Source organism: Pocillopora damicornis, chromosome 3, assembly GCF_964200805.1.
Source record: "Pocillopora damicornis chromosome 3, jaPocDami1.2, whole genome shotgun sequence".
In the NCBI taxonomy this organism is placed as follows: Eukaryota; Metazoa; Cnidaria; class Anthozoa; order Scleractinia; family Pocilloporidae; genus Pocillopora; species Pocillopora damicornis.
In genome coordinates, this window is record NC_142672.1 from 1,368,103 (window position 1) to 1,393,229 (window position 25,127).

Sequence of the window (25,127 nt, forward strand, 5' to 3'; positions counted from 1 at the left end):
AAGGGGTTTGGCGCACTGCTACTTCAGTCTTACCTAGATTAATTGCATTTGTTGCGATTCGTTGTTATCTTTCCTCGCAAATAATTTGCATGTAGCATGATAGCTCCAATACTGAGGAATAGAGAGGGAGAAGATGTATTTTTTTAACATGAAAGTGTAGTACATTCGATGGCTTTTAATGTCAAAGAAACCTAATAAAGAGAAATGTTACGAAAACCTTGACTATCTCTTAAATTTTCTCCTTCTAGTGATCGAAGAATAATCCTCCCGGTAAAAGAATACGTTTTACTTTTTTCGGGTAAACAAAAACCCGCGTCTATTTTCACTTCAGTCCAAGTTCCCTTAAAAATTGATATTTTTAGAGCAAGACAACCATTCTTTTTAGCTAAGACATGAATAGAAATACATGCACCACTCGAATGATAAAGGTCCATAGAGGAAACTCACTCAAAATTTATTAATATTTATTATTATAGTGTGGGTAACAATCTGAACCCAACAACCCGCCAAAGTTACGACTGTTCTGCAGACTATCTTCGGTTAAGACGCCGAACACACCATTGACAGGTAATCAACTCAAAGATTGCAATAAAGGTTACCTCCCACCTTCGCCGATGCCCTTCAGGAAAAAAATTCGTACGTGCGCAAGTTTCACTAAAATCCTAGAATACTATATATCAGAAGAAAGCTTAATAATTGCAGTTTACGATAAAAATATAATTTAAGCAATTTTTCGTTTAAGGAAGTGTCAGGAGCGGGTAAGGCGTGAAACGACCGCAGGTTCTTCTATTGAATTTATCGGGTATCGGATGCCGCAGCACGAGCAAAATGGGTGCACAGTCATTCACAAGACATCAATCAACTGAAGTGCGTCTGGCTTTTTCGATATTCTGATTGGTTGTCTAGATATCAGCATCTAAAGTTGGAGTAGCTAAAAATATGCTAAGGGGGGTTGCGTAAATGGACGCCACCGGACAAATATTTCAAATATCAAAATTTCCTGGCAGACTTTCGTTTGTCATTATTCCTAGAATGTTTTGGCGAAATTTGTCGAATATCAGTCAACCTATATACCCTGTAAATTTTCTTAAAGTGGTTGTATTCCCCCTAAACTCAAATGCAACATTTTTTTTCCTATTTTTTTCAGTGTTCTTTATATTCGAGCTAAATATTGCATTGCTTTATTGAACTATTTTACGAAGAACGTAATCAATAGTGCTATAGCCCCTTATTTTGTTGATGTACGCCCCAGTAACCTTTTGAAATTTTTTGGCGCAAATGAAGGGCATACGACAGGAAATAGGCAAAGGGAGTAACGGGCTTTTTCACGATTCCACAACCGAAATCCTGATTCTCTTTGATGACGTCCCACAAGCCATTATACTTGTATTACCCGGCCTGTGGTACTAGGGGCGAAGGCAGGCTCATTGCTGATTTGAAACGATTACCGTTGTCATAGGTCACTCTAGGAAACTTAACTTTAAAGTAGCCAAGATTGAATAAAATTATTTGTTTAATACATTTTTGAGAAAATACCTGATATATGAAGTTTTGTAGTGGGACAAAATGTTGACAAGTAACGTTGAGATTTAATCGCTACAATAAATTCCTATTTTTTCAAGAAATATTCGCAGATTTGTTATTTGCTACAGAGTAACCACTTTTTAGTGGCCAAATTGGGTTAATTTTCATCCTAATGCTTCAATTAGTTGCTTTACTTTATTAGTTTGGTAATAAAATTTTTTAATATCCTACCTGACTTCTCTGCAAACATTTATATTTACACAATCACGTTTGCAAACAATTTATTTTATCTTTTCACACCATGCAAACAACTTTTTTCAATATTTCTCATACTCCCCTCCCCTCCAGAAAAATAATGGTCCGTTCCTAACCCATTGCAGAAAAGTTTTTCTTTTTATCTCGATTGCTCAGTAGAGCGTTGAGGCGGACGACACAATAATGAGCAAAGTTGCCAAAGGCAAAGAACAGCCCGCAGCAAAAGTGGAAAAACCGGAACATGTTCTGAGGAGCAAGACAACGAACCGACATGCAGCTTCCAAAATTACGATTCGAGGTGGTTGTTAATGTTTTTGTATCAAGGCTGGTACTTGCATAAAGGAAAGGAAACCTCGTATTTGACATAAAGTGTGGCAAATTTTGGTTAGAAGGCGACTTCTTTGTTCGAAATCTGGACGGCAGCGTAGAGCTCTGCCAGTACCAGTCGCTTTCACAAAGGATTTTTTCCTTTCTTGACAGAATAGTACTCTTTCTTTCTTCTTTTCGCCTGTTTTTGTTTTTGTTTGTTTTTGTTTTTGTCTTTTTTTACCAAGGACTTTCTTCCGCTTTTGGTTTGTCCATGAGCAAAGATTTTTCCATAAGCAAAGAGCTTCCACATGTGAATTTTGTAAATCGCGCGATGTAAAAAAAATAAGGAAATAATATTAAAATTGAGCCTAAACATGAGCGGTTGCCGCGAAAATCGCCCAGGTTCAAGATAATGACACCTTCCTGATTTATTAATTTTTATCTGAAACTACGTTTCGCTAAATAACTCGGATATTTTCAGAGAATTCAAACTTTTTTTATGGAAACGTTAAGTTGAAAGTTTGAATTTAGCTTAGTCGAATAAAGGAAAAATCGATTTTCTTGGCCTCTGAAGGTGGGAAGTAACCTTAAGCACATGCAAGGCTACTGCTTTGTTATTATGTTTTAGTCAGTCATGTTGGGTCGTACTAATGTACATTGCCTGTGTATGATTCCTCAGTTTATGCCATTTAGTTTGTTCCTCATTTCTATTATTATTATTATTATTATTATTTCTATTTTTATTTCAATTATTTAGGACACGTGATACACAAGGAGAGAGCATGACTACCAAAGCTCAATAATAATAATAATAATAATAAATAACATAACTCTTTAACCCCCTTCGACATTATAAATTACTGATTGGTTCCTAAATTGTTTGGAATCCACCCTCCAACAGCCAGTGAGAAGTTCGATGAAGTAAAGGTAAGTGTAACGGATTATTCATTTTGAGCTCCGCTTTCAGGTTTGACCGTAATTTAAGTATCACCGAAAATTCCATGATACTTGGAGAAAATTATGATACTTCAGATATGTTTTATCATTGGCAAAGAAACTGTACTATACGTAATATAACAGATGCCATGTGATACTTGTTGTATTGCATGTAAACTTCCTTTTTATTACATGTCATTTAATAGCAATATGAAGCTTTACAAACAGACCAAAAAGCAAAAAAAAAAAACTTTTGCAAACTGAAAAAAAAAGAGAACGTTCTAAGAATGATTTTTAAGATCGATCTTAAACTGTTTGTTCTGGAAAGCTCCAAATGCCTTCGATTCAAGGTTCGATCGTTTTTTTATTTTTTTTTTTATTAATTTTTTTTTATTTGCCGTTAAACAATCGGTATAATGCCAGAAACCATCAGTTTATGTTCTCTAGTATGCTGTTAACTTATGTCCAGGGGTAAAATTAACTGGTCTTAATTTCATGTCCGTCCTCTTCAGAGATTCAAATTCTTTCCATGCAGGCCTTGGAATAGTGCTGTTTGTGATAATACAAACCATTTAGGTTTGATGCTTAGCATTCTTCATGTCACCAAGCCCCATTAGGATAAACAAAGGCGCACTTAATTTCGTCCGCTTGCATTATTATCAAAAGTGCTCCATGGCTGATCATAATGATAAGAGAGAGAAACACCAGCAGTTCATGAAAATGATTCATTTAATAATGACATTCAAACTCACACGTGGTTGAAAATGATACCCTTTCTATGACAAATGGTAGTCAGAATTAATCCTCTACATAGCGCAGGAAAAATAATTTTCGATTCTTATTTCATAATTTTCAGTATTTTCCAAAAGATCTTGAATTTCTTCCAAATCTGTTGCTTCGCGCAGTGACGACCTGAAACTGCTTTGCATTTTCATAACGAAAGGCGGTGTTAAATTTTAGTAGTATTAAACTTAAAAAACTTCTTTAGTGAATTTGGCATAAACAGTGCAAGAGATCAGAAAAAAGGAAAATCCTGCCCAGGAATCAACCGAAGCTGCGGAGAGTAAATGCATCCTCGGAGTGGCAACAGATAACTGATATTTTGAGGTGATAAGTCGCCAACATAGAAAAGCAAACTGTAACAGCAACATAGCATTTATTCTCCTCAGGAGAAAGAGCGCTTCGATCAAAACTAATCACAACAAACAGTAAAGATTATAATGATAATCAAGAAACAAGTTATTGAAATTATTTACACAGAAACTCTCAAGCTAGTTAATATTGCTATCTTCTAAGAGTTACCCAAATGATCAAAGTTCGGGGTCGAACGCAATATACCCAGAGACCAACGGAATAATCTTATCAATGCCCTTGGGAAAATAGGTGTGTCAAAAACATAAAGAAGACGTAATTAACGTCTTGTACAACGTCAAACTAATTCGAAGAAAAAAACCGGATTAAGGAAAATCTGTCTCTCTCTCCTACAAAGAGTATGAGAAAAGTTGATAACAACAATTAAAACTCTTTAGCAACCACTAAAAATGGTTCAATGAAGGTAAACAAAAACCTGATGAAACAACAATCATTAAAAAATATATATTCCTGGTGTCCAGTTTACGTATAGTTTTTTGCAAGCCTGCTTCAGACTTTTTCATAATCTGAACCCTATAAGTTAATCAAATACATTTCGAGGTGGGCTTCGATTCAGACACCCTGCAAGCATGTGTCACACTTCCGGTCAGCTGAACACGGTTAAGAAGTAATCACCCGGATTTTAATGAAGGGGTACCTTACTTCCCCCTGTTTTTGTTAATTTTTGTCCTCGCTCACCCTATTTTTTGCGTGTCCTACAAACTTCCTGGAGGAAGCTAACGCCGAAGTCACTATGATTTTTGTCAAAATTAAAGAAATACAATACAGCATTTTCTCAGAGTATTAATGAAAATCTTAGAACTGCACCAGGATCTGTTGTTCACTTTTGACACCTAGATCAAAAGGCGTACTTTTGTGCATCTGGATCTCTCCATATGCAAATTAAATTCGGTCCATTGTGAGCGGTTTGGCGCCTGAAACTAGGGTCAGATAAATTATGCTCGAAAATTTGAGCATTATGCTCTTGAGTGTCACCCCTGAAAACATGACATCATGCCGAAATTTAATAACTAAAAATAATATCTTTTAAGAGCCCTTCAACCTCCTCTCCCCCATTCTTACCACCACCAGGTAAAACTTGCCAAGAATAACAGGCTTACTAAAGTTCAGAACACAAAATTGTACTAGATCAAATTTCTAAAGGGCAACGAGAAAGGTGGGCTCACTGTCTACAGTGCTAAGGCTACAGAATTTGTCTCCTGTTGAACTGTAACATCAGGTGAGTTTTAAAGAACTTTGGCCATTATGCCGGCATTATGTTAGATGTTCTGACTATAACATTGTACCAATAATGCTTAACTTATCTGACCCTATCTGAAACGGGCAGTAGACGCCATTATGTATTATGACGGAAATCAACAGCTGAGAATACACGTCACCCTAAAAAACTTCCTGTCTCCCCTTATTAAGTCTCGTGTATTCCAAACAGTTTCCTTCCATCGTGAATTACCTTGTTAGAAATAAAAACGATTGCTGCTTTTAAAACTGTGAGTCAAGGATTCTGGTTTACCTTCAATTTACACGCGACGCGATCTTCGAAGTCGAACCTTATATTAATTTAAGGAAGAAAGTTGGTACAACATCATCCACTTTGGTATAGACACAAAGTTAAAAATGTATATTGATATAGATGCTTCATGGCTTAGCTGCGTCTTATGATCGACACGGGGAGTTAATTCTATTTTCGGAGAATTTCGATTTCGAAGATTGCATAAAGTAACAGTGACTCACAGTCTAACAATATCACAACAGCAATTGTATTTACCATTTACTAAAGAGAGAATCCTTCATTACCTATGTCTAAATCTATTGAATCTCTGTCTTAAATAAGTAACATTCTTTAGAGCGTCTATAGAGAGAGAAATAAATCCAGATGTAGCCAGAGAATATTCTGGGAAATATTTAAACGAAGTCGCTGCTTTGAATCCAACGCAACTTTGAAGTCAGTGTCGCGCATTTCTGTTCATAATCTTTTTTCTCGCTGATAACCTTTTTCAATTCTTCTTTTACTTTAGATATCTCCAGCTGAAGATCTTTATTTTCCTGGATGATATCCTTTTCTTTTGATGAGTTTTTCTTTCGACACTTCAGAGCGTACTTGCGATTCTTTAAGATTCGCCTTCGCTTTCGAACCTTTTGGACCAGACCTTGAGGAAGTTTGCGAAGTCGCCTGTTTAAAGCTTGAATAGACATCGTTTCAAGTTTCTCGTCACTCAATTTTGCGATTAGAGAAAGATAACTGGAACTTCCATGCTTGAATTTCTTGGCTTTATTCTGCTCAGACGTTTCTCCACGAACCATAATCCTTATACCCGAGTAAGCTTTAAAGAGATCTATCGCATTCAATCCACTCTCTTCGCCGGTTAAAATTTCCTTCTCAAAACCACCCCGCTCTTTGGTTGACCTACCTTCGTTTAAGGAGTAAATCGGGAAAAGTGGAACCCTTCAATGGCCGTCGTTAGTTTGCCTCTATGTTTATGTCACAGGAAGAATCAAAACAAGAAAGAATACCTGTCCAATCAGATTGCAAGTTAATGATTAAGGGTAAGGGGATTCCCCGTTCGGTTTATTTTAGTAAAGTGGAAACATATCGTCATAGTAAACAATTTTCTTTCGTATCCCTCGTTAACCGACTGAAGGTAGTTTTATTCCATCGACAATGAAACGAATAGTTAGGTATCAATAGAATGATTACCCAGAGCCTTAAGAACAGTTTCAGTCGCCGAACTTTTCAAGAGCTGAACTTTATAGACCGACGCAAATAACTGTCTTGCCAGCCGCTAACGTATCAAATGTTGACCTCGGTTAGCCGTTCCAGAGTCGTTTCTGACTCAGTTTCAGGACTTCGAGTGGTTTCAGGATGAAACTGTTATCCTGACGTATGCCTTAACATCAACACACGACGATTTTGGCGAGTAAATCAAAGCTGCGTCGAAGCCGTTGCTCAGACAAAATTCACAGCTTAGCCATGCGTTAAATACAGTTAACCCTTTAACTCCCAGACCAAATTTGTCATTCTCCTTACTGTCAACCATACAATTCTTATAATGTTGGTTCAAATAATTTGGCATTGGATCAACTTATTATCCCCAAATTGATAGTTTTCTTTATTCTCATCACTTGTCTGGTTGCTATTGTATCGATATTGTAAGGAGACATTTTTTCTTTGTCACTCATGGGAGTTATACTGGTTAAGCCTTTAAAATCGCCCTCTTAATCTATTTAAATGCCAAACTCTTCATGTACAGATTTAAAGAATTTTTTCCCAGCAATTTCGGCAAATGAACATTATGATCATACCTACGGTTTATTACAGCTTAAGCGAGATGCTATCGAACTTAAGCGGTAGCTCTGGCTCCAAATCCTTACTTTCGATGTTTTATCATCACTTAGAAACCTAATGAGGAAAATGGAACGTAAGTTAAAATATTGAGTCGAAAAATTCTCCGGATTCTGTCGGGATGTTTTTGTCTATTACTCAGTCATTAAAGATTCAAAGGTCTCTCCGTTTCCTCATTCCACTTCAAGCTCTCTTGTGATTCTAATATTACAACCTAAGTAGATTTACGACAACATATCAGAGACGTCAGTTACTGATAACATGCATGAACATACATTAAATTCAGGACTCTCTTTCTTATACATACGGTATCAAGAAGTAGAAGAGTTTGGACGGAATGGGGGATGGGTGGATAGGCATTTCTATTCAAAACTTCCCTTCCCTCCCCTCACCTGCGCCTTACACATTGCCGGGAGTAATTTTACAGAATCCGAGATTTTGACGGAGTAGAATCTGACAACCAAATGCCTATTTTAATATCGGCTCTCCAGGAGAGTCTCTTTCAGTTTCGATAGATGATGTAGTCATTTTCAGTTTCTGTATCCGTGTAAACATGTTATTGGCCGGAAGTATGGAGCGGGGCTCCTTCGCTCAAGCAGTAGTGTAGACTGGTTGCTTCAAAAACGCTAGAAACAAAAGAAAGCTATTAATTATGTTGTGAAATCGATGGCGCTTGAAAATCAGACACTCGCGCGTTTGAAGTGGCATATATAACTACTGTGTTTAACTCTTATTTGACGGGAGTGAATCAACACAGTGGGAAAATACTGTGAAATACTGAAAATACACAGACAATTGCATTATAAAGAAAGGTTTTTAAGAAGGAGAGAACGTTAGTTGCGGAGGAAAAGTTTCTTCAAGTTTATTTCTTTTTTTTTAACTTTTTATAATTTCTTTCCGTTCTCTATACCTATAAAGTTGACTGTTTAATGGACCATAAGCTTTATTTCAACCGCTTGACTCTCAATATGTACGCATCTTACATCTTTACAGAAATGACTTTATTTAATCTTCTGAGCAATTATATCTTTTACTTCTTTAGCAGATGCAAATTTTCCAGCTTTCTCGAATTCCTCCTTCGTAGAATAGTTAAGATGTCTCTGAGGCTATGCATGTGTTCTGCGAACGATTAGTCATTAAATACATTTAATTTTGACAAAAAAAGGTGCCATATGCACGTTACAAACAATACATCTTCGCAAAAGCTAAATTTTATCACCCGAATCAGGCATCTTTTCTCGGGGTTACCATGCTCTGTTTAAACAGCGTAAAGGATTGTTGCAGCTCCATATACTTTTTCTTGTATGTCTCTTTCTCTTTCAAAGCTCTCAGTAATGACCATCTTCCATCTTCCACTTGTTTTCTCAGCGAAGTGTTCTCGTTGATAAGATCTTCCTGTTCTTGCTGTTTTCGAAGACGGCAAGTCAGGGCGTAACCCCGGTTTTTTAAGTTGCGTCTTCGTTTTCTTATCTTCTTGGCCTCGTCCCAAGGAACATTTCGCAGAAACCTGTTCAATTCTTGCACTCGCATGTTCGCAATTTCTTCGTCGTTCAATATTTTAACATTTTTAGGAATCGATTCATCGTCTGATGACTCTGAGGTCGCGTTGTCATCGTCCTGGTGTACTTCTTGGCTTGTCTCTCCGTCGAAAAGATCTTGAATATCGCGATTGTCATCTCTGTCGGCCATTTCGCTGCTCTTCTTCGCAGATGAAACGTTTCCAACAACCCACGAACAGCTGAAAGGAAGATCTGTTTCTTCACTGGCGAGAAACAAATCTGGAAAATCCATAGAATCTTCCTCCATGGTTAAACGTGAATCTGTAGGTATTAAGTTTGGCTGAAGCTGTAATATCTCAACAGTTTACATAATCAAAAGAAAGATGGCGATGCTCCGGCAAAAAGCCGTAATGTAATACATACGAGTGAACTACTTAAGCCAATCAGATACCTACGATATTACATTTTGATAAAGGGGAATCCCCTAACGCTATTCCAGGAAATTCTCGAATGGCTTTCCATGTATTCCGAGAATAAATCAAATTAATTAGCATACTGATTTTCCCTAAGTGTATGTTTCTTTCTACTTGACTTGTTCCGGAGGCATCGTTTCTTCATCATAAGGATGAAAGAAACGAATTTCTCACTTAAGTTTATTGCCTGCGACAGGAGCCCATTAATGGCTCCTGCCTGCGATTGTTACCGCGCGAAATCATCTTTTTAAAGGAAATGGTTGTCATGGTTTTAGCATACAATCCAAGGAATAACCTCTAATCAAGCGAAGTGATTGGTTCAAGAAACGGGGAGGGGGCATTCAATTTCAAATCATGTATCGACTCGAGAGTGAGGCAGATAATTGCGCAGCAGCCCGACGACATTCATCATTAACATGTCATTTATGTAAAAATAAAACAGGAAAAATTTAATAAAAAATATGCGAGGTGTAGAAAATAGTTAAAAAACACAATTAACATAGACTCACTTACTTTTTGGCAGTTGGATGGTAAGTTACTTCTTAGGATTTGTGGTGCATGCGCCGCCACGGTCAAATTTACTTAACCAAGTTGGTTTCCTGTTTTTAACGGCTGTTGCTTGGGATCAAATATCTCTATTTTGGTTCAAGCTGAGCTGGCCGGAAAACATGAGCCATGTTTGTCTCTATATTTGCCATGAGTAGTAGGAGGAGCTCAGTGAGACGAGATCGACCACAGCCAAAAAGGAAAAAGTACCAGCAATGGGTATCAAATATAATCATTCGCAATGAACAAAACAATGAAACAACAATAGATGGTACCACGAACCTTTTTGAAAATTTTATTTCGAAACAGCCAGTTTTTGGCCAACGGGGACAAAATTCAAGAGGACTCTTCAAGAAGCAACGTGATCACGATGCAATAGGCTACAAATACTTTACTAATGTACTAATGTCGTCAGTTACTTTTTGTTTTTCCCTTTTCGTGGGGGGTAGGGGGGGAAGGAAGGGGGGGGGGTGTCATTACGCTTTCGCCATCACGTAAAGGTGCCATATCATCTTCAAAGTCAGGTTATCAATGTATCAAAATTGATTTGTTTTTATAAAAGACTGAGCGATCAGAATCACAATGACCTTGATGTGTAGGTTATGATCACAGTTGAGGGATCTTTCCTTTCACTCCAAGTGACTGTTTTGAACTTAAACTCTGTAAACTGGAGAACACCAAGGAAGTGTTAGAAAATTGTAAGTCGAGTCAAGGATTGCAAATAAAATTTGAAAAGATAAAAAAAGACGCTGTTTCATATCGCCGGCAACAGTCGAAAAGAAATAAACTCGTAATAATGTTTAGTGTAAAACTTGATAATAAAAATTCGATCGAGCATTGTACCAAATATCATGAAGTAATGCCAGATGAAAGATTTTATAATTCAATGTCTGAAACAAAATCCTCAGCGCAGATCGAGACGAATTATGGTGTTTTCGTTTCAGCTGGTATCAGTATCGTTTACTCTCATTCTCTCTTTAGTCAAGTGGTAAGGTTTATGTATAATCCCGTGATCAGGAAGTGTGAATTTAATCAAGTTGTCGATGAGATATGATAAGTAATCAGACCGTTACGTGTCTGATTTAGCATTTTATCAACAACGGTAAATGAAGAGGAACGTACTGTAGGGAAGAAGTGTCAGCTAATAATATAATGTCATGGCTATTTTCCGCAAGTTTCATGGAGTTTAGCAGTTCTGCTTAGTTGTCTGATTTTACAAAATTATTGAGATACCACTAGTGCCTTAATTGGTCAAAGTCCTATCTTTTATTGCACCGGTTAGCCCATAGAAAATTTAAGTTTATATTGTGAAAGCAATAGGCGTACTAGGCCGCGTGGGAAGTTGGGAAAACGCTTAAAAAGTTTGAACATCACCCGTCTCCGGCTCGTGATTAACAAACTCTTCTCGTGTTTTGTCAGCATGCAGTGTGAGTTATTACGCCAATAGAAAGCGAAGTCTATATGTTTGATGACTAGACAATTACAACTTAAGTAGAAATAAGGTTGATAATGATATGCAAATTTTTTCAACGCACATTAATGTGTGATTAATGACGCATTACAAGTTTCCGGTGCGCTTGACAAGGCTTTGAATAACAACATTCCTTGAATTCTAGGGGTGATGAACTCTTTCCAGACAACGTTAGAAAGGGAAAAATATTTCCTTAAAGTAGCTATTCGTCAAGATATACTAAAGTGAAATAATAGGTTTTTACTTTTACAAACCAGTTCAAAACTTAGATGTTCGGACTGATTATCGCGATAGATGGAAATAAACAATTGTCCTTGGAAGAAATTGAATTTACAAAAATAATAATTTCTTTTCTTCTTTCGCATCACTCTGGTAATTATTTATATCTGTATAGGTTTTTATTTTTAACTTCTTTTTTGCCTTTGAGGCCGGGAATAATCAAACAAAGGGTTGAACTTCGAGAAAAGTGGTAAAATGTGTTTTTCAGAATAAACTGGCGAGTTTGCGTGACACAGTTTGAATGTCGCTATGTTAACAATGGGTAACGGTGTCCATATTTATATATATCCATAAGATTCATTTTAGATGAGGAAACGAGCTTTTAACATTTGTATAAAATCTAAACCTGAACTCGTCTTGTGACCCCATATTCCTTTCAGCTGTCACTCGTGACTATCACGCCTCGATGGTCTATGTTCCCTAATGTCACGCATGTCTCCTGCTTATCTCAATAACAAAATGGTCACATGTTTGTTTATCAAAGGCATTTTATTTCGACCTCCACTGTAAGGAGCAAAATAGATTCGAATAAAAAAAATCCTGTTGATTGTGATGACTAAAGGTACGAAACGAGTTGACGTTCTGTACGGGAAATTTACACAATTATGGACGAAATACACCGCGATGATCGCATGCAAAAATTCCACGAACCAAGTTCGAGTTCCTCGAAAGCCGCGTGCGATGAGGTTTAAGGAGTGGCTAACACGCAGTCTTTTTAAGCGAGGTTTTCCATTCATCCCTTTTCTGCTGTAAAGGAATACTTACAGATTTTCAAAACACATTTAGTTTGAAATATTTGAAGTACTGTCAGCGTACTTGGTGCGAATAAAATGTATCAGTTCGTATCTATATTTTCGTTTCAACGACTCTCGACTCTCTCCGTTTCAATTCCACCAGACCCTATGATGAAATAGGGTGCAATTACGGATAATTATGTATTTTTTGCTATCAAAACGCAATGTACACATAAGCAATGAGAGAAATATGAATTAATACCGCTTCTTCAACTGCTAAGTGTAAAAAAATAAACACCCATACAATCTGAACTTAACATGTTATAATTTATTCCGCAGATAACACTTATCAAGTACATGTATTTCTCATCTTTTGGCGGAATCATTAATTACAATTTCTTTCGTAAAGTTAAAATAGACCACCACAGATTTAAATAGCTATTTTTGGTAGCAACACGACAAAATTTCCGTGGAATTTGATAACATTTAACTGAAATGAATTTATCAACAACTGGACAACTGTAGCATGTCAGGGTTCCAAAATATAGTCAATGTACACAATTCATACATCTAAATCAATCTGACTGGCTACTTATTCATCAAAAGTATCCAAAGACTTTACAATTTCTTTACCATAATACATTACTCAATATGCTACTGAGCTTTGTGAACGCCACAACAACTCTAAACTGACAAATATTCAAAATATATTATATTCAGCGGTTTATGACCGATAGAATAAATGGAAAGCAAGATTTCGTAAAAGATGAAGATCATTCAATTATATTAAACACTTCTGAGAAACAGCTCTACCTTTGTCTCGATATACTTTAAGCGAGACTCGTTGCGCGACGAAGGGTCTAGTAAAGTTCAATGTCACTAACATAACTAACGTTCGCTGCGTAAATCCTTGAGCGTGGGTTCTTGGACTTTGCGAAATTCTAATTACAGTCAGCTAAGTTACTTTCGTGATCATGTCATCCACAATATAAGTGCATGGAATGGAAATGTGTTCATGAATGTGGTCTCAAAGCCATTATTACCGATAATCACGAAGACAAGTGCCGCTTACGGCTCGAAAGCAATGCGTGGAGTTGTTCATATTTCTTCTTAAACATATCTCTGTCTCTCAAAGTATTGTAAAGGTTTTCCTTCGCTTCTTTCAACTCCAATTTCAATCGCTTGTTTTGCTGTTCGAGGCTTTCTTTCAGTTCCGTGCGCCTTTGTCGACATTTTGTAGCATAGCCACGATTCTTCAGGCTTCTCCTCCGTTTTCTAATTTGCTTCGCCTCCGCTTTTGGCAAATTCTTCAACTGCTGGTTCAGAAGTCTTATAGAGATACTAATCAATTCGTCGTCGGTAAAGGATTGGTTTTTGCCAACTTGCAAATCCAGTGGGCTCTGAGGCTCGCTACTGGCGATTGATTCGGTCTCGAAGTTGTCCAAATCAAGTCTTGTTTGCAACAAAACATTCTCGAAGTTATCTTCGCCAACCAGATCTCCCAGTCTATGGTTGTGTGACCAATCTGGACCGCAAACATCGCTCGAGAAATCCCTCTCCAAAATTTCGTCCATCGGGGACATTTCTGGGAAAAACTCGCTGTAATCCATGTTAGCAAAATGGGAATCTAACCAAAAATGAGACACATGATGGTACGATTTCTCATCAAAACTCAGCTCCATACGGGGTTGCTTGATTTTCGTCCAATCATATTGCGTGATTTGACTACATCTCACCTGCCTGTCAATCATGAAAACGGGGAATCCCCTAACAGTTTCTAAGCTTCTCAGCTGAAATGTCCAAGCACGTATCAGCTTTTGCAAGGTAAAATAGATCTTGGAACCTTTAAAAATTGTTTCTTGTCCCCTGAAAACGTCCGAAAACCATTCCCTCACCGGAAAAAACAAAACTTTTGCGATTTTTTTTTCAGATCTAAAAAAAAATATCATTACGTCATATGTAATATTCTTACAATTCTTTGGTTTTCGTTCGGTTTTCAACCTGAATAAAATTTTCGTAGGCAATTAAGAATTTCTTTCTCGAAGAACAGTTCTAATGTTTCAGAAAACGTCGCGCAGAATGCGTGTTTCGTATTTCACTGGCCACAGCTATTTGTTTATCGTACAGGTTCCACCTTAAAAGAGAAGGGAAAGTCCCTTGCCCTCTGAGGGTCAAAACAATGAAAAGCAGGTATGAAAAATATGCAGCGAACTCATCCTATCGAAATTGTGAAATCGGTAAACTGTAACATGTGAAGTATAAAGAAATTGATTTCTTCGCGTGGAAAATCTTTTAGGAAAAGGAGAAAATTAATTTTTACATCAAAGATCCCAGAGGGCGGTTCATCAGAGACTTTTAAGTGTCACGCATTCCAAAAAGGGAAAAACCCCTTCGGAAATGAAACAAAACCGCCGACTTAATGTCAGATGCAAATTTTCACTTTCGAAACTGAAAGTAAATTTCCCTGATTCCATTGCCCGTAATATTTATTTCTATTTTGGCGATTTGGCCTATAAACATTGTGCTTTTGGTCATTTAGTTCAAAACCATATTATATTGCCAAATCTTAGCCACCATTTTCGCTCTATCGAGAATTTCATTTCAATTGCCTTGAGTAGGGAAATTTCCCTTAACCTCTGGGGGTCAACATGATCTGAATTGCGACATGCACTGATGTTGCTATAACAATTCGAACGTCACTGCTGTGAATTCTTATTTTTCAATTTTATTTAAATATATTTTAAAACATGGAGAGAGGGACCGGGGAAGGAGAGAAAGTAATTACTACTTTCTCCTTTCAATGTTCATCACTTTATATTAAAAACATGTCGGGCGAAGAAAAGATCGATTTATTTAGGGGTCAATATTTATCTGCTGTCTTGTGTTTTCATCTTACTATAATACAAAAAAAAAATGCAGCAGTTGCATACTGTCTCGTTATGAAGGAAAGAACACGATCTTAGCTGAAAAATACAAATCTCCGTTACTCAGTCAGCAAAAAATAGACATAAAACTCTTGAATGATATATAAGTTTACAATCGCTATTACAGCTATGAGTATTTTACATTACGACGTGACGTCTTTGGTCAGTATATTGGTATCAGATCGGCCAGGAAGAAACAAGATAAATCACTGTATTAAAAGTTGACTTCTGGGGATCAAAATCGGCTCGTTAAGCGAATATTGGAAGCATGTTTAATGCTCAGCTAATCTAATATGCATGCGCAAAGAACGAAAACATTCAGCAAGGGAAACTCCCTGCTGTTGTTTCCACAAGTAGAGGTCATTAATAGATCGAAATTAGTTTCGATTCTGGGACAAGCAGAGAGTTATTAAAACGGAGATGGGAAAAGAAAAATAATATATTGAAAAACGCAACATTTAGTTACTAGTGCAAGCCGGGTGAACACAAGTCAATCGAAGCTTCTCTTTCGTGAGGGTTTAGCCCTTCATCAGCGCCAAATACGATCATAGATGATAAACTCTATCGAGCTTTATTATTAGGTAGCATGAAGTGTATTGCATCACCAAAGAATCATAAAATATATTAGGAAAAAAGGCTCTCAGATGCGTTCGTGCTGCATTCATTTCGATCTCTCTTTGTAAAAAATAAATACATCTACCGACTGAAACAAAACCGAAAACAGACGCTATCATTGGCCAAACTGATTAACTTGGATGAAAGCATGGGATTCCCCTAATATCGTTTGTGTTTGAGAGGTACTTTCCCGCTCTGGGCGTCTTTAATGAAACCAAACCTTTGCCCTCTGTTGCATTGCTTTTATACTGAATAGCATATAGTCTGTCGATCGCAAATTTGTCATGGAGAAGAAGGAGTCTTACCTTGATTCATTTGGAGAGCGCAAATTTACTTCGAATAACACGCAGGGTCGACGAGCGCTTTCTGATGGTGTTTGTTATACACGTATGGTTGAAGGACTCCTGCAGATCACGCCAGAAACTATCGTAAGTCAAGGACGCCTTACAGAATCGCCGGGTAATCTTCACCAACAATTAAATCACAATCGCTCTCTTTTGCTCAAAGTAAATAAGAAGCTTTTCGACGACGAATACCTCGAAAGGACGTCGATTCAAGAGTTGAACAAGAAACTTCGTCGGCTGCCTGAAGGGCTGATTCGGAAATTCAGAAAAAGGAGACGAATTCTCAAGAATCGTAAATATGCTCTAAAGTGCCGACAGAAAGGAATAGAGCGACAGAGCTACATCGCACATGAAAATGCAGCCCTTGAGCGAGAAATTCTCCAAGCAAATATGGAATTGACAAAAGTTACCCAGGAAAGGGACAAATATCGACAGAAATACGAACGATTGATAGGTGCTGTTTCTACTTTGAACACATCAAGAGAGTTCTCTATGGTGGACTATGGCAGAATTGTGACGGAGCCTTGACTGAAAAAGGAAGTTAAAACTTGCCAAATAATAATTTTCATCGCTCTTCTATAATATATCATTTGATTTTTGTTGTCAATTTCTGTTGTCCTTGGAACGCTCTCGCTCCGAGACTCTTTAATTTTTCATGTTTTCAAAAGCGAAAGATATTACGGGATTCCCCCTACGTCATATTTATTGGGCAGAGCTTCAAATCATTTCTGTCATTATTTCAAAACTTGACTGACAGCCGGAGAAAGTCACGTGAGGCAATATCGCAGCATTGCAACTTTCGTATCCACGGCCATGTGCTCTCGGTACGTTCGGTAATAGACTGACAGCGGACAAAACATGACCGATGAAGAACTTTATGCCGATTTTCCCAAAATGGAGGACATTTTTGATGCCGGGTTGGCTGAAGATGAACCCAGTTCTTATTGGTTCAGCTTTGAGCCGCTCGTCGCCGAGGAAGAAAGCTCTCTAACGCAGATGCACCTATATTCTGAGCGCCCAGATTGTAACACAACCAGCTCTACGCCTAGTGAGCAGATCACCGACTTGGAAATCGCAACACTCCCTATACGCGAACTTAACAAACGCATGAAGAACCTTCCCCAAGCTGAGGTATTGCAAATCAGAAAACGCAGGAGAAGCTTGAGAAACCGCGATTACGCGACCAACTGCCGGCGAAGGCGTGCAGCGGTTAAAGAGAGCTTGCTGACAGAAAATCAGCGATTGCAAGATCAGCTACGGGCGGCAAATGAAGTCCTTTCCAGAGCGGTAAAAGAAAGAGACTCTTACAAAAGAAAATTTTCAGAACTGCATAAGGCGTATGTCACCTTTAATAGACCTAATGTTGCAAGAAAATGGTAACTTTCATGCAATGGCATTCAGTATTGGACCGACATATTAATTTGAGTAGATTCGATCACCGGTCTCACAGCCACAGAAACAATAATAATACGTGTTACTGGAACTTTCCTTCAAAATTTTATCATGTGAACTCGAATTAAGGTTAGTGTGCTCCAAATGTATACCAATTACACGAGCTATTTTGAGTAATATTCCAAAAGAATTTCATCATCAGTCATATTTCTCATATCCTAGCGTATTGTTAGAATACTGAGGCTTATAACGCCTGGTTATTTCAATTGGAAATTCCGCAAACTATACCTTTACAGACTCAGACACAACTCTCGTGTTTAGACATTGTAGTTGCTTTTTGAATGGCTTTGTATTTCAGTCAGTGATAAAATTAACTTTACTTCAATTCACTTGATAACAAGCTTATTCCATTTGAATATTTATTTTTAGACCTCTTTATAACGCGAAAAGTCTAATGTAATTCGAACAATTGCGTATACATATTGTTTGTTGTTCAGAAGGGGAAAAGTTCTACCTACCTACTACTAACAATGATATCTGTTATAAAATCCGAAAATTGCTGTGGAAATTTCGTTATAAAGTCGGTAAAGATTGATTCGTCAGTTAGAGAAAATGTCTCACTGAAAGATCATTTAATACTGTTGCTGACTGAAAAAAAGTCATTTTGTGTATTATATGATTGTGTCCGTAGGCGATATTTTTAGGTAAACAGGAAGGAATAAATTTTTGAACCAAATGAATTTGGAGATATTCATGTAATTTGAAGAAACTATACTCTACTTCAATTTGATGTTGCATGTTGTTAACAAATTATGTACAAACCCGGTGTTAATAGCTTTAATAAAAAGAGTTTTTCAGGGAAATTTTGTATGCAATTGATGTCTTCAACACAACGGCTTTGATTTCAGCTTAACTCACCCTGCTTGCTTTGGGTCAAAGCATTAGACAAAAGATTTTTAAAGTTTTCCTTGAGTTTACGTTTACTGATACTGCACAACTTCAAGGTGCATGATTTATCAAAGGGAAATTTCTTTGAACTAACAAATTTCAGGCAAGCCAGCAGCATGAACAGTTTGTGATGTCTCGACAAAAGTTACAGACTTAAGCAAACGTTTTCTTTGGTAACAATATGATACTGCTACTCTTTATACGCCTAGGCTAGTGACTTTTCTTCAATCAAACCAAGTGCAACCTAGAAATATTGTGACTTTACCGAGATGAACTGCTAATCAATTGTAAGTTACACTGCAGATTTTCATCCGGTTTTGTCGCGGCTGATAGGTCTTCAGCACCCATTTAGTACATGAAAAGAGCCATTGTGAGAGTAAAGTGTCTTTGCCAAGAACACAACAATAAAATTGAAACAACTCACAACTAGAACCCAGCGAGTTGATCATGGAACCATCGTGTCTCTCAAATCGTTTTTATCAATTTAGAACTATTCGTTCATAGGGAAACTTTTCAAGCATAATTACGATTCTCTAAAGCTCGTTAACTCTTAACGATAACAGGGACGTCCCCTCTACAAGAGATATTCAATTTCGTTTGGGTTTAAGAGACTAGAAAGTGTTATACATGAGAACTTGAGACGCACATGAATTTCGATTCATTGAATAAAAAGAAAATTTGACTTCTTCGGTCGATAGTCGCTTAAATTGAAATGTTTTTCCGACAGTGGTCGAAATGGACGTCAAGATATCAAATCCTTTAGGAGAAAGTTTTAATGCTGGCAAAGAAAATTTTAAGTAGACCCAACTATAAAAAATCAACGAGAGGGGAAAAAACCAAAGATCACAAGACTTCTTAAAATAGGCTTTTATAACATATCCACAAACACATGAGTGCTGGTTCGACTTTACAACAAAAATGGATACGTTGTGAACATCTCTCTGTACCACATGAAGATCTCGAGGAACCAAGAGTATGAATAAACCGCACAACAGTGTCACATTCATGTAGCAAACTGTGTAAAACGAAATATACTCCTTTTGTGTGATTATTTGTTTGATTGCTCGCAATGTTTTGTTTTGTTTTGCGATTTCCATGCCTACTAAGTTCAGTTCATCTCCGCCTCTGCATACGTTTATGCGGCTCTTTGCGTCAACAAATAGAATTCCATTATCCATGAATAGGTTCATTTCGAGAGAGCAGCAGAAGAAGAAGAAGAAAAAGGATAGCCATTAAATCTGATTAATTTCCCAAACGAAAAAGAAAAGAAAAGAAACTTGGTTGGTTACAAGAGTCTCGTTAACCCTCATGGAAGACACGACTTGTAGATAGTTTGCGAGACAGATGTAATTTTTCCATCACGTCGTTGCTGTGTATATACTCAGAAAGCTTCAAGAAAATTCTTAGAACAGGACCGCGCGAGGGAATTCCCCCCGAAATGAAAACGAAAGTTTTCCTGTTTCAGAAACTTAATAAGCTATTCAGCTGCGACATTGGGGGGAAAACCCTCAGAGACTTTCACTTAGTCATTGTGATTCGCTTCTGAAAAGGGAGAAATTGTTCATCGACGCTGCATTTGTTATATGATGGAGGAAGATTTTGATGCCCTGTTCGGTGTGTACTCCACCGATGCCATGAAACACGTTTTTGAAAACCTGTGGACGGAAGAGAGTCTTCTATTTGAGGAAAACAATTCTACCTCCAACACAGATCGCGACATCCAAGATCTTTTCGACGGTGAAACAAGAAATGAAGAAAATTACTCATCTTCTGAATCTGAAACTGAGAGCTTGGATCCTTCGACGATAAGCGACGAACAAATTCAAAATCTCCGCGTACAAGATCTCAACAAGCTTCTTCGGGACCTCCCGCGGGACGAGGCAGCAAAAATAAAGAAGCGAAGACGCAACTTGAAGAATCGAAACTATGCTTTGAATTGTCGCATTCGTAAACAGCAAAAATACGAAGATCTGCTAAACGAGAACTTCTCATTGAAAGAGCAACTGGAGAGTGAGAGAAGCCAGTTAAGAAATGTCTGGAAAGAGAAAGAGGCGTTCAAGAAGAAATATCAGCATTTGCAGAAGTCTTTTGCTGTCTACATGCAAAGCAAGATATCTACCGAGCTGCCGGCATGATGCTAAGGGCTGACAGTCTATGTGTCCAAAAGCAATTCGCTATTCTATTTCATTATTAAGACTTAAATTATTCACCGAACAGTGATTGATAAACTGTAATCCAGCAGGCACCATTATTTAGCATGCGTATTAGCTATGTTTGAAATAATTCCAGAAAGTACCACTCTTACAATTTCTTCTAAAACTAAGTTAAGTACAATGCGGGGTACAAGGGCTTACCTTGAAATATTTCCAAAAATAGCTTAAATGAATCATGACTATCAATCAAGTGTAGAGATGTCTAAAAAGTGAAATTTGCAAACAGTAGTAACTTTTATAAAAGAAAAAATAATTGTGAAATATTTGCTTTTTGTTTCCCAAGGAGTGAGAAATAGTTGCCGCCGGAATGTACTGAAGATATGTATAAACATGTAGTTTACAAATACTATCGGATATTTATCGAATTATTAATAAACAAAAACACCTGTAATAAAGAGAAATACAGAGGCATTTTTGTGTGTGCATTCATGTTATTCTCTTGATCACATCAAACATGGATCACTGTTTCATAATGCTTAAGTCACTCGCACTACCCACCCCTCCCCTGGAAATAGCACCAGTATGTTGATGTAGACAGGTTGTCTTCCATTTCTAGTTTCATCGTGCTATTCAATATTTTATAGGCTTCTCTCTCTCTTTGTCATCTAAACTCCAGCGAAAAAACTCCTTTTTTTTTCTTCAACTGGGTACCACGAGGATTCCACCAGTCCTATTTTCAAGGCAGTAAGAAGTAGCAATAGATAGCACAGTTATAACAGGCGTAGACGGTGTAAGTCAATGAAAGGTAAGAATCAAATAATCTCATAAACGATATCTCATGATTTTTTTTGTAATCGAAGAACAGTCATCTATTCAATTTGTACATTAGAATCTGATATGTTGCTCGTGGCTTCATATTCTTTAGTTATTTCCATGAAATGATGAAAGTTCGTTTATAATGGTGATTGATCGAAGATAATTCAGTCACGGATGGCTGAGAGTTCAAAGGTTTTTCTAGGTAAAGTAACGCTACTTTGTTATTTGATACCGAAACGAACCTTGGAGGCTTACTTAGATATAAAGTCATAAACTGAGGTGAAATTAAATCTTTCAAGCAATACAGGCAACGGATTGTAAAATTCCAGATCACGTCAAAACTTGATCCGGTCACATGCTCGAATGAATGAAACCACTTGTTCAAGTGAAACCCATTTTTCCATCAGCTCTAGAAAATTGAAGACTGAAAGATAGTGGATACGAGAAGGAGCCATGCGATGCACTGACTTTATTTCTTTGGTGTTGTCCGTGTCGTATGTCACCTGTGGAGGTATTTGGTGTACGTTATAATGAAATTGTTGCCTATTGTTGCTCTGCCTTAGCAATTAGCAAGCCCCAAACTCCGATGTAAAAAAAAAGTTGTTTGCGTCTTAGCACCATTTTGTCGATGATTTGTTGCAAGGGTTACAGCCTTGCCTACTCAGTCAGTTGACATGTTAACATATTATTCATCTTCTCTAGTGAGGCGAAATTAACGCTTGACTGCATATGAGATCTTTTAAACAAAGCGTTGACAAATGTCAATGATATTGAAGTGCGTGTGTCGCGCCTCCGCTTGATTTTTCAGTAAAAAAAAATGTGACGATGAAAGTGCTCTGAAGGTGGGTAGAATTAGATCTGCAGATTCGTTCCTTATCTCCGGACTGAACCCAAAATACCAGCTTTAAGTCTGTACAACGCATTAATTAAGTGTGTACTGAACTGAAGCCGAAAATTATGTTACTACATCGAACATTTTAACACTGAAATCAGCAAAATAGAAGGGCGGAGGGAGGTAGCTTGCGAGAAAAGTGTGATAGAAAACGAGGGAGACTAAGTACATCGAAGAAAGGACCCTTGTCACTGTTGTTTAAAAAAAAAACCTTGCCAATTTCTCTCGCTTACTCATTCGCTCACCTCCAGTAAACAAGAGACTGATAAATTGATACCCTGGGCTCCTTACAACCAAACATTAAACTTGACTTGAAAATTTTGTCGTCTCCTACTAAATGCATTCCACTCAATTGTCTTAGGTTATGAATACGTAGGTTGCTATAAAGATTCGGACCCCAGAGATCTCCCACAAAGAGTTCACGGCCGTGAAGTGACAGTAAAATCGTGCGCCAAGAGCTGCAAGGACCTGTTTTATAGATTCGCTGGCCTTCAGTTTTCATATCTCTGCTTCTGTGGTAACAAGCGAGGGCGGTACGGTCTGCTGCCGGAGTGGAAGTGTTCGAGTGAATGTACCAATAAAGAAGACAAGCATTGTGGAGGATACTGGAGTAACTCCATTTATAAAACAGGTGTAGTTGATATCAGAGCTCACCGATAATTTCTTAGAAAGGATATAACAAAATTGGCTCTCGAGTCAATCGTTGCATCTTGCTATAATCACTCCGCGTAAGGGGGTTATGTCACTAAAGCATCAGAATTTGCATTCTCCACCGAAATTGCAACTGCTCTGATGATTGCCTGAGTTACTATACCAAGACAATTATCGCGGGCTCAATGAACATCGTCGAATAATTCCCATTCCAATACGTCTACAACTTCTGTTTAATTTGACTTTAGGTTATGATCCACCGGCTGGTGTCAAGATAACTCCACTGCTAACAAAAGCCTTAGCTGATCTCAAACCGCATGTAAATGCTACCAACCACACGAAGGTGAGCATGACATACATGAAGATGAAGAATTTCAAGCGGGTAGGGTTGTTCAAGAAACAATTCATAAAAACAGAACGTGAAAGTAAATGTTTGGATTAGCTCCGCAGCTTTGCTACCATTTCACATTTCCCCTTTTTCATCTTTTGCTTTCTTGAAATTGTTCTACACACAAGCTTGATTTTGGAAATAATCATTGATTCGAGGAAACTAGAAAACAATATTGCACAGAGCAAGATAAACTCAGAACCGTAATGAGGAAATTTTAACCCGAGAAAATAAGGTCTCTTTTTTTTGTCTTGATTGAATGTAACCCTCAATTGAAAAATTGTGCTTAATTTTATGAACTACATGCAAAAGAACGAAAGCAGCGGCGAAAATAGTTCTGGCCCTTTTAATATAAAGAATAAAATATGAAAAAATGGGAGATCTCTCTGCAGTCTTAACGATGATATATGATCATTATATGGGTTTTCATCCTAATTTACAGGAACACAAGAAGGCTAAAAGTACCAACCACTGACTGAAAGAGAGAACGGAACTCTGGCATCCCAGGACATATCTCGCTGTTCTGTTTGTTTTCTTGGCTTGACTTCCTTGAATGTTTTAGATGTTGAATAACACTGGTAGTGCTTTTTTCCTTTGCAAATCATTAAAACTGTGTAATGAAGAAAGTCGCCCGATCGTCCTTTTTCTCTTTTTCCCGTTTAATAACTGAAAGCCTACAACAGAGTACCTTTAAAACAAAGAAATCTACTTTCGTCCACACAAAGTTTTTTGTTTTGGTCTCAGTCTTCCACAGAAAACGCATATTTTAAGATGTCTTCAGCTATCGTTGACAGTCACGCCCAAACAGATGATACAAACGACTGTCTTTTAAGTCTCCCTATAAACCTGTCCACGCTAAAAAAGCGAAGCTTTTTCAAGCCTATAGCTATACTGTAGGATGTTAAAAAATCTTAAATGAGAAGGATAACAACTGTATGAATTCAAAAATGAATTCTGTACCTTTGTCTCAAGAGGCAAAGTTCTCATATCAAATCTTTCGACCTGCAATGTGACCTTTTTTCTGCAGTGTTATAAATGATAGCGTTTGAAATTAAGCTTTATAATTAAGGGGAAAACGGATGTATGTGTTTAAGTTAGATAATATTTTCCAACTGAGTTCATTCTCAGGGCACCAAACAAGTACTCTTCTCTTTAACAGTAAAACTACCAGTTCCAATCTATTGTGCTATCCACGAGATGTAATGTCAATTCATCTCATTGTCAGTGATTAACTCTTGAACGTAAGGGAACATTTTGTCTTTCTCTAAAGTATCACAAGAGGAATAAGCTTGCTTCTGAAATATTTTCTACATCAATTGAAATTTGATATATTTTTCGCGTCCCTATTCATCTAGTTTTGAGAGAAGACCTCAATTTCAAGAAAATAGTTACCAGACATGATATTCGTCGTCACCCTTGGAAAGATTTTTAGTTTGACTGTCCCAATAAATTACTATCTCCTGATTATAGGAATCATTTCTAGAAA

At 37.4% G+C, this 25,127-nt stretch overlaps 6 protein-coding genes and 1 long non-coding RNA gene across 10 annotated transcripts; 4 read left to right on the forward strand and 3 right to left on the reverse strand.

Annotated features, from left to right (window-relative positions):
• Positions 1-4,161: 4,161 nt before the first annotated feature.
• Positions 4,162-7,994, reverse strand: LOC113669153 (uncharacterized). The gene is made up of 2 exons (XR_016185398.1): positions 7,909-7,994; positions 4,162-7,573 (listed from the first exon to the last, which is right to left on the reverse strand). It is a non-coding gene; the product is annotated as an uncharacterized LOC113669153 (long non-coding RNA).
• A 359-nt stretch (positions 7,995-8,353) lies between these two features.
• On the reverse strand, positions 8,354-9,460 carry LOC113669125 (transcription factor MafK). Its single transcript, XM_027185123.2, has one exon. It carries the CDS (start codon positions 9,320-9,322, stop codon positions 8,741-8,743), a length of 582 nt encoding a protein of 193 aa, XP_027040924.2. The 5' UTR covers positions 9,323-9,460; the 3' UTR covers positions 8,354-8,740.
• A 3,366-nt stretch (positions 9,461-12,826) lies between these two features.
• Positions 12,827-14,334, reverse strand: LOC113669143 (uncharacterized). Its single transcript, XM_027185149.2, has one exon. The coding sequence runs from the start codon at positions 14,267-14,269 to the stop codon at positions 13,568-13,570; it is 702 nt and encodes a 233-aa protein (XP_027040950.2). The 5' UTR covers positions 14,270-14,334; the 3' UTR covers positions 12,827-13,567.
• A 305-nt stretch (positions 14,335-14,639) lies between these two features.
• LOC113669159 (transcription factor MafF-like) lies at positions 14,640-18,656 on the forward strand. The gene has a single exon (XM_089202206.1). The coding sequence runs from the start codon at positions 16,342-16,344 to the stop codon at positions 16,927-16,929; it is 588 nt and encodes a 195-aa protein (XP_089058332.1). The 5' UTR covers positions 14,640-16,341; the 3' UTR covers positions 16,930-18,656.
• Positions 17,260-18,656, forward strand: LOC113669158 (transcription factor MafA-like). Its single transcript, XM_027185159.2, has one exon. It carries the CDS (start codon positions 17,260-17,262, stop codon positions 17,779-17,781), a length of 522 nt encoding a protein of 173 aa, XP_027040960.2. The 3' UTR covers positions 17,782-18,656.
• Positions 18,657-20,229: 1,573 nt separating this feature from the next.
• On the forward strand, positions 20,230-21,365 carry LOC113669124 (transcription factor MafK-like). Its single transcript, XM_027185122.2, has one exon. It carries the CDS (start codon positions 20,325-20,327, stop codon positions 20,874-20,876), a length of 552 nt encoding a protein of 183 aa, XP_027040923.2. The 5' UTR covers positions 20,230-20,324; the 3' UTR covers positions 20,877-21,365.
• A 94-nt stretch (positions 21,366-21,459) lies between these two features.
• On the forward strand, positions 21,460-24,267 carry LOC113669140 (kremen protein 1). Of its 4 annotated transcripts, none has more exons than XM_027185146.2 (6): positions 21,477-21,699; positions 21,820-21,912; positions 22,118-22,221; positions 22,964-23,233; positions 23,502-23,596; positions 24,084-24,267. In XM_027185146.2, exons 3-6 carry the CDS (start codon positions 22,164-22,166, stop codon positions 24,114-24,116), a joined length of 456 nt encoding a protein of 151 aa, XP_027040947.1. In that variant the 5' UTR covers positions 21,477-21,699; positions 21,820-21,912; positions 22,118-22,163; the 3' UTR covers positions 24,117-24,267. The 4 variants fall into 4 exon arrangements, with proteins under 4 accessions (XP_027040946.1, XP_027040947.1, XP_027040945.1 ...); XM_027185144.2 differs by having other exon boundaries at positions 21,526-21,699; positions 22,118-22,230; XM_027185145.2 differs by lacking the exon at positions 21,820-21,912 and having other exon boundaries at positions 21,460-21,699.
• Positions 24,268-25,127: the final 860 nt, after the last annotated feature.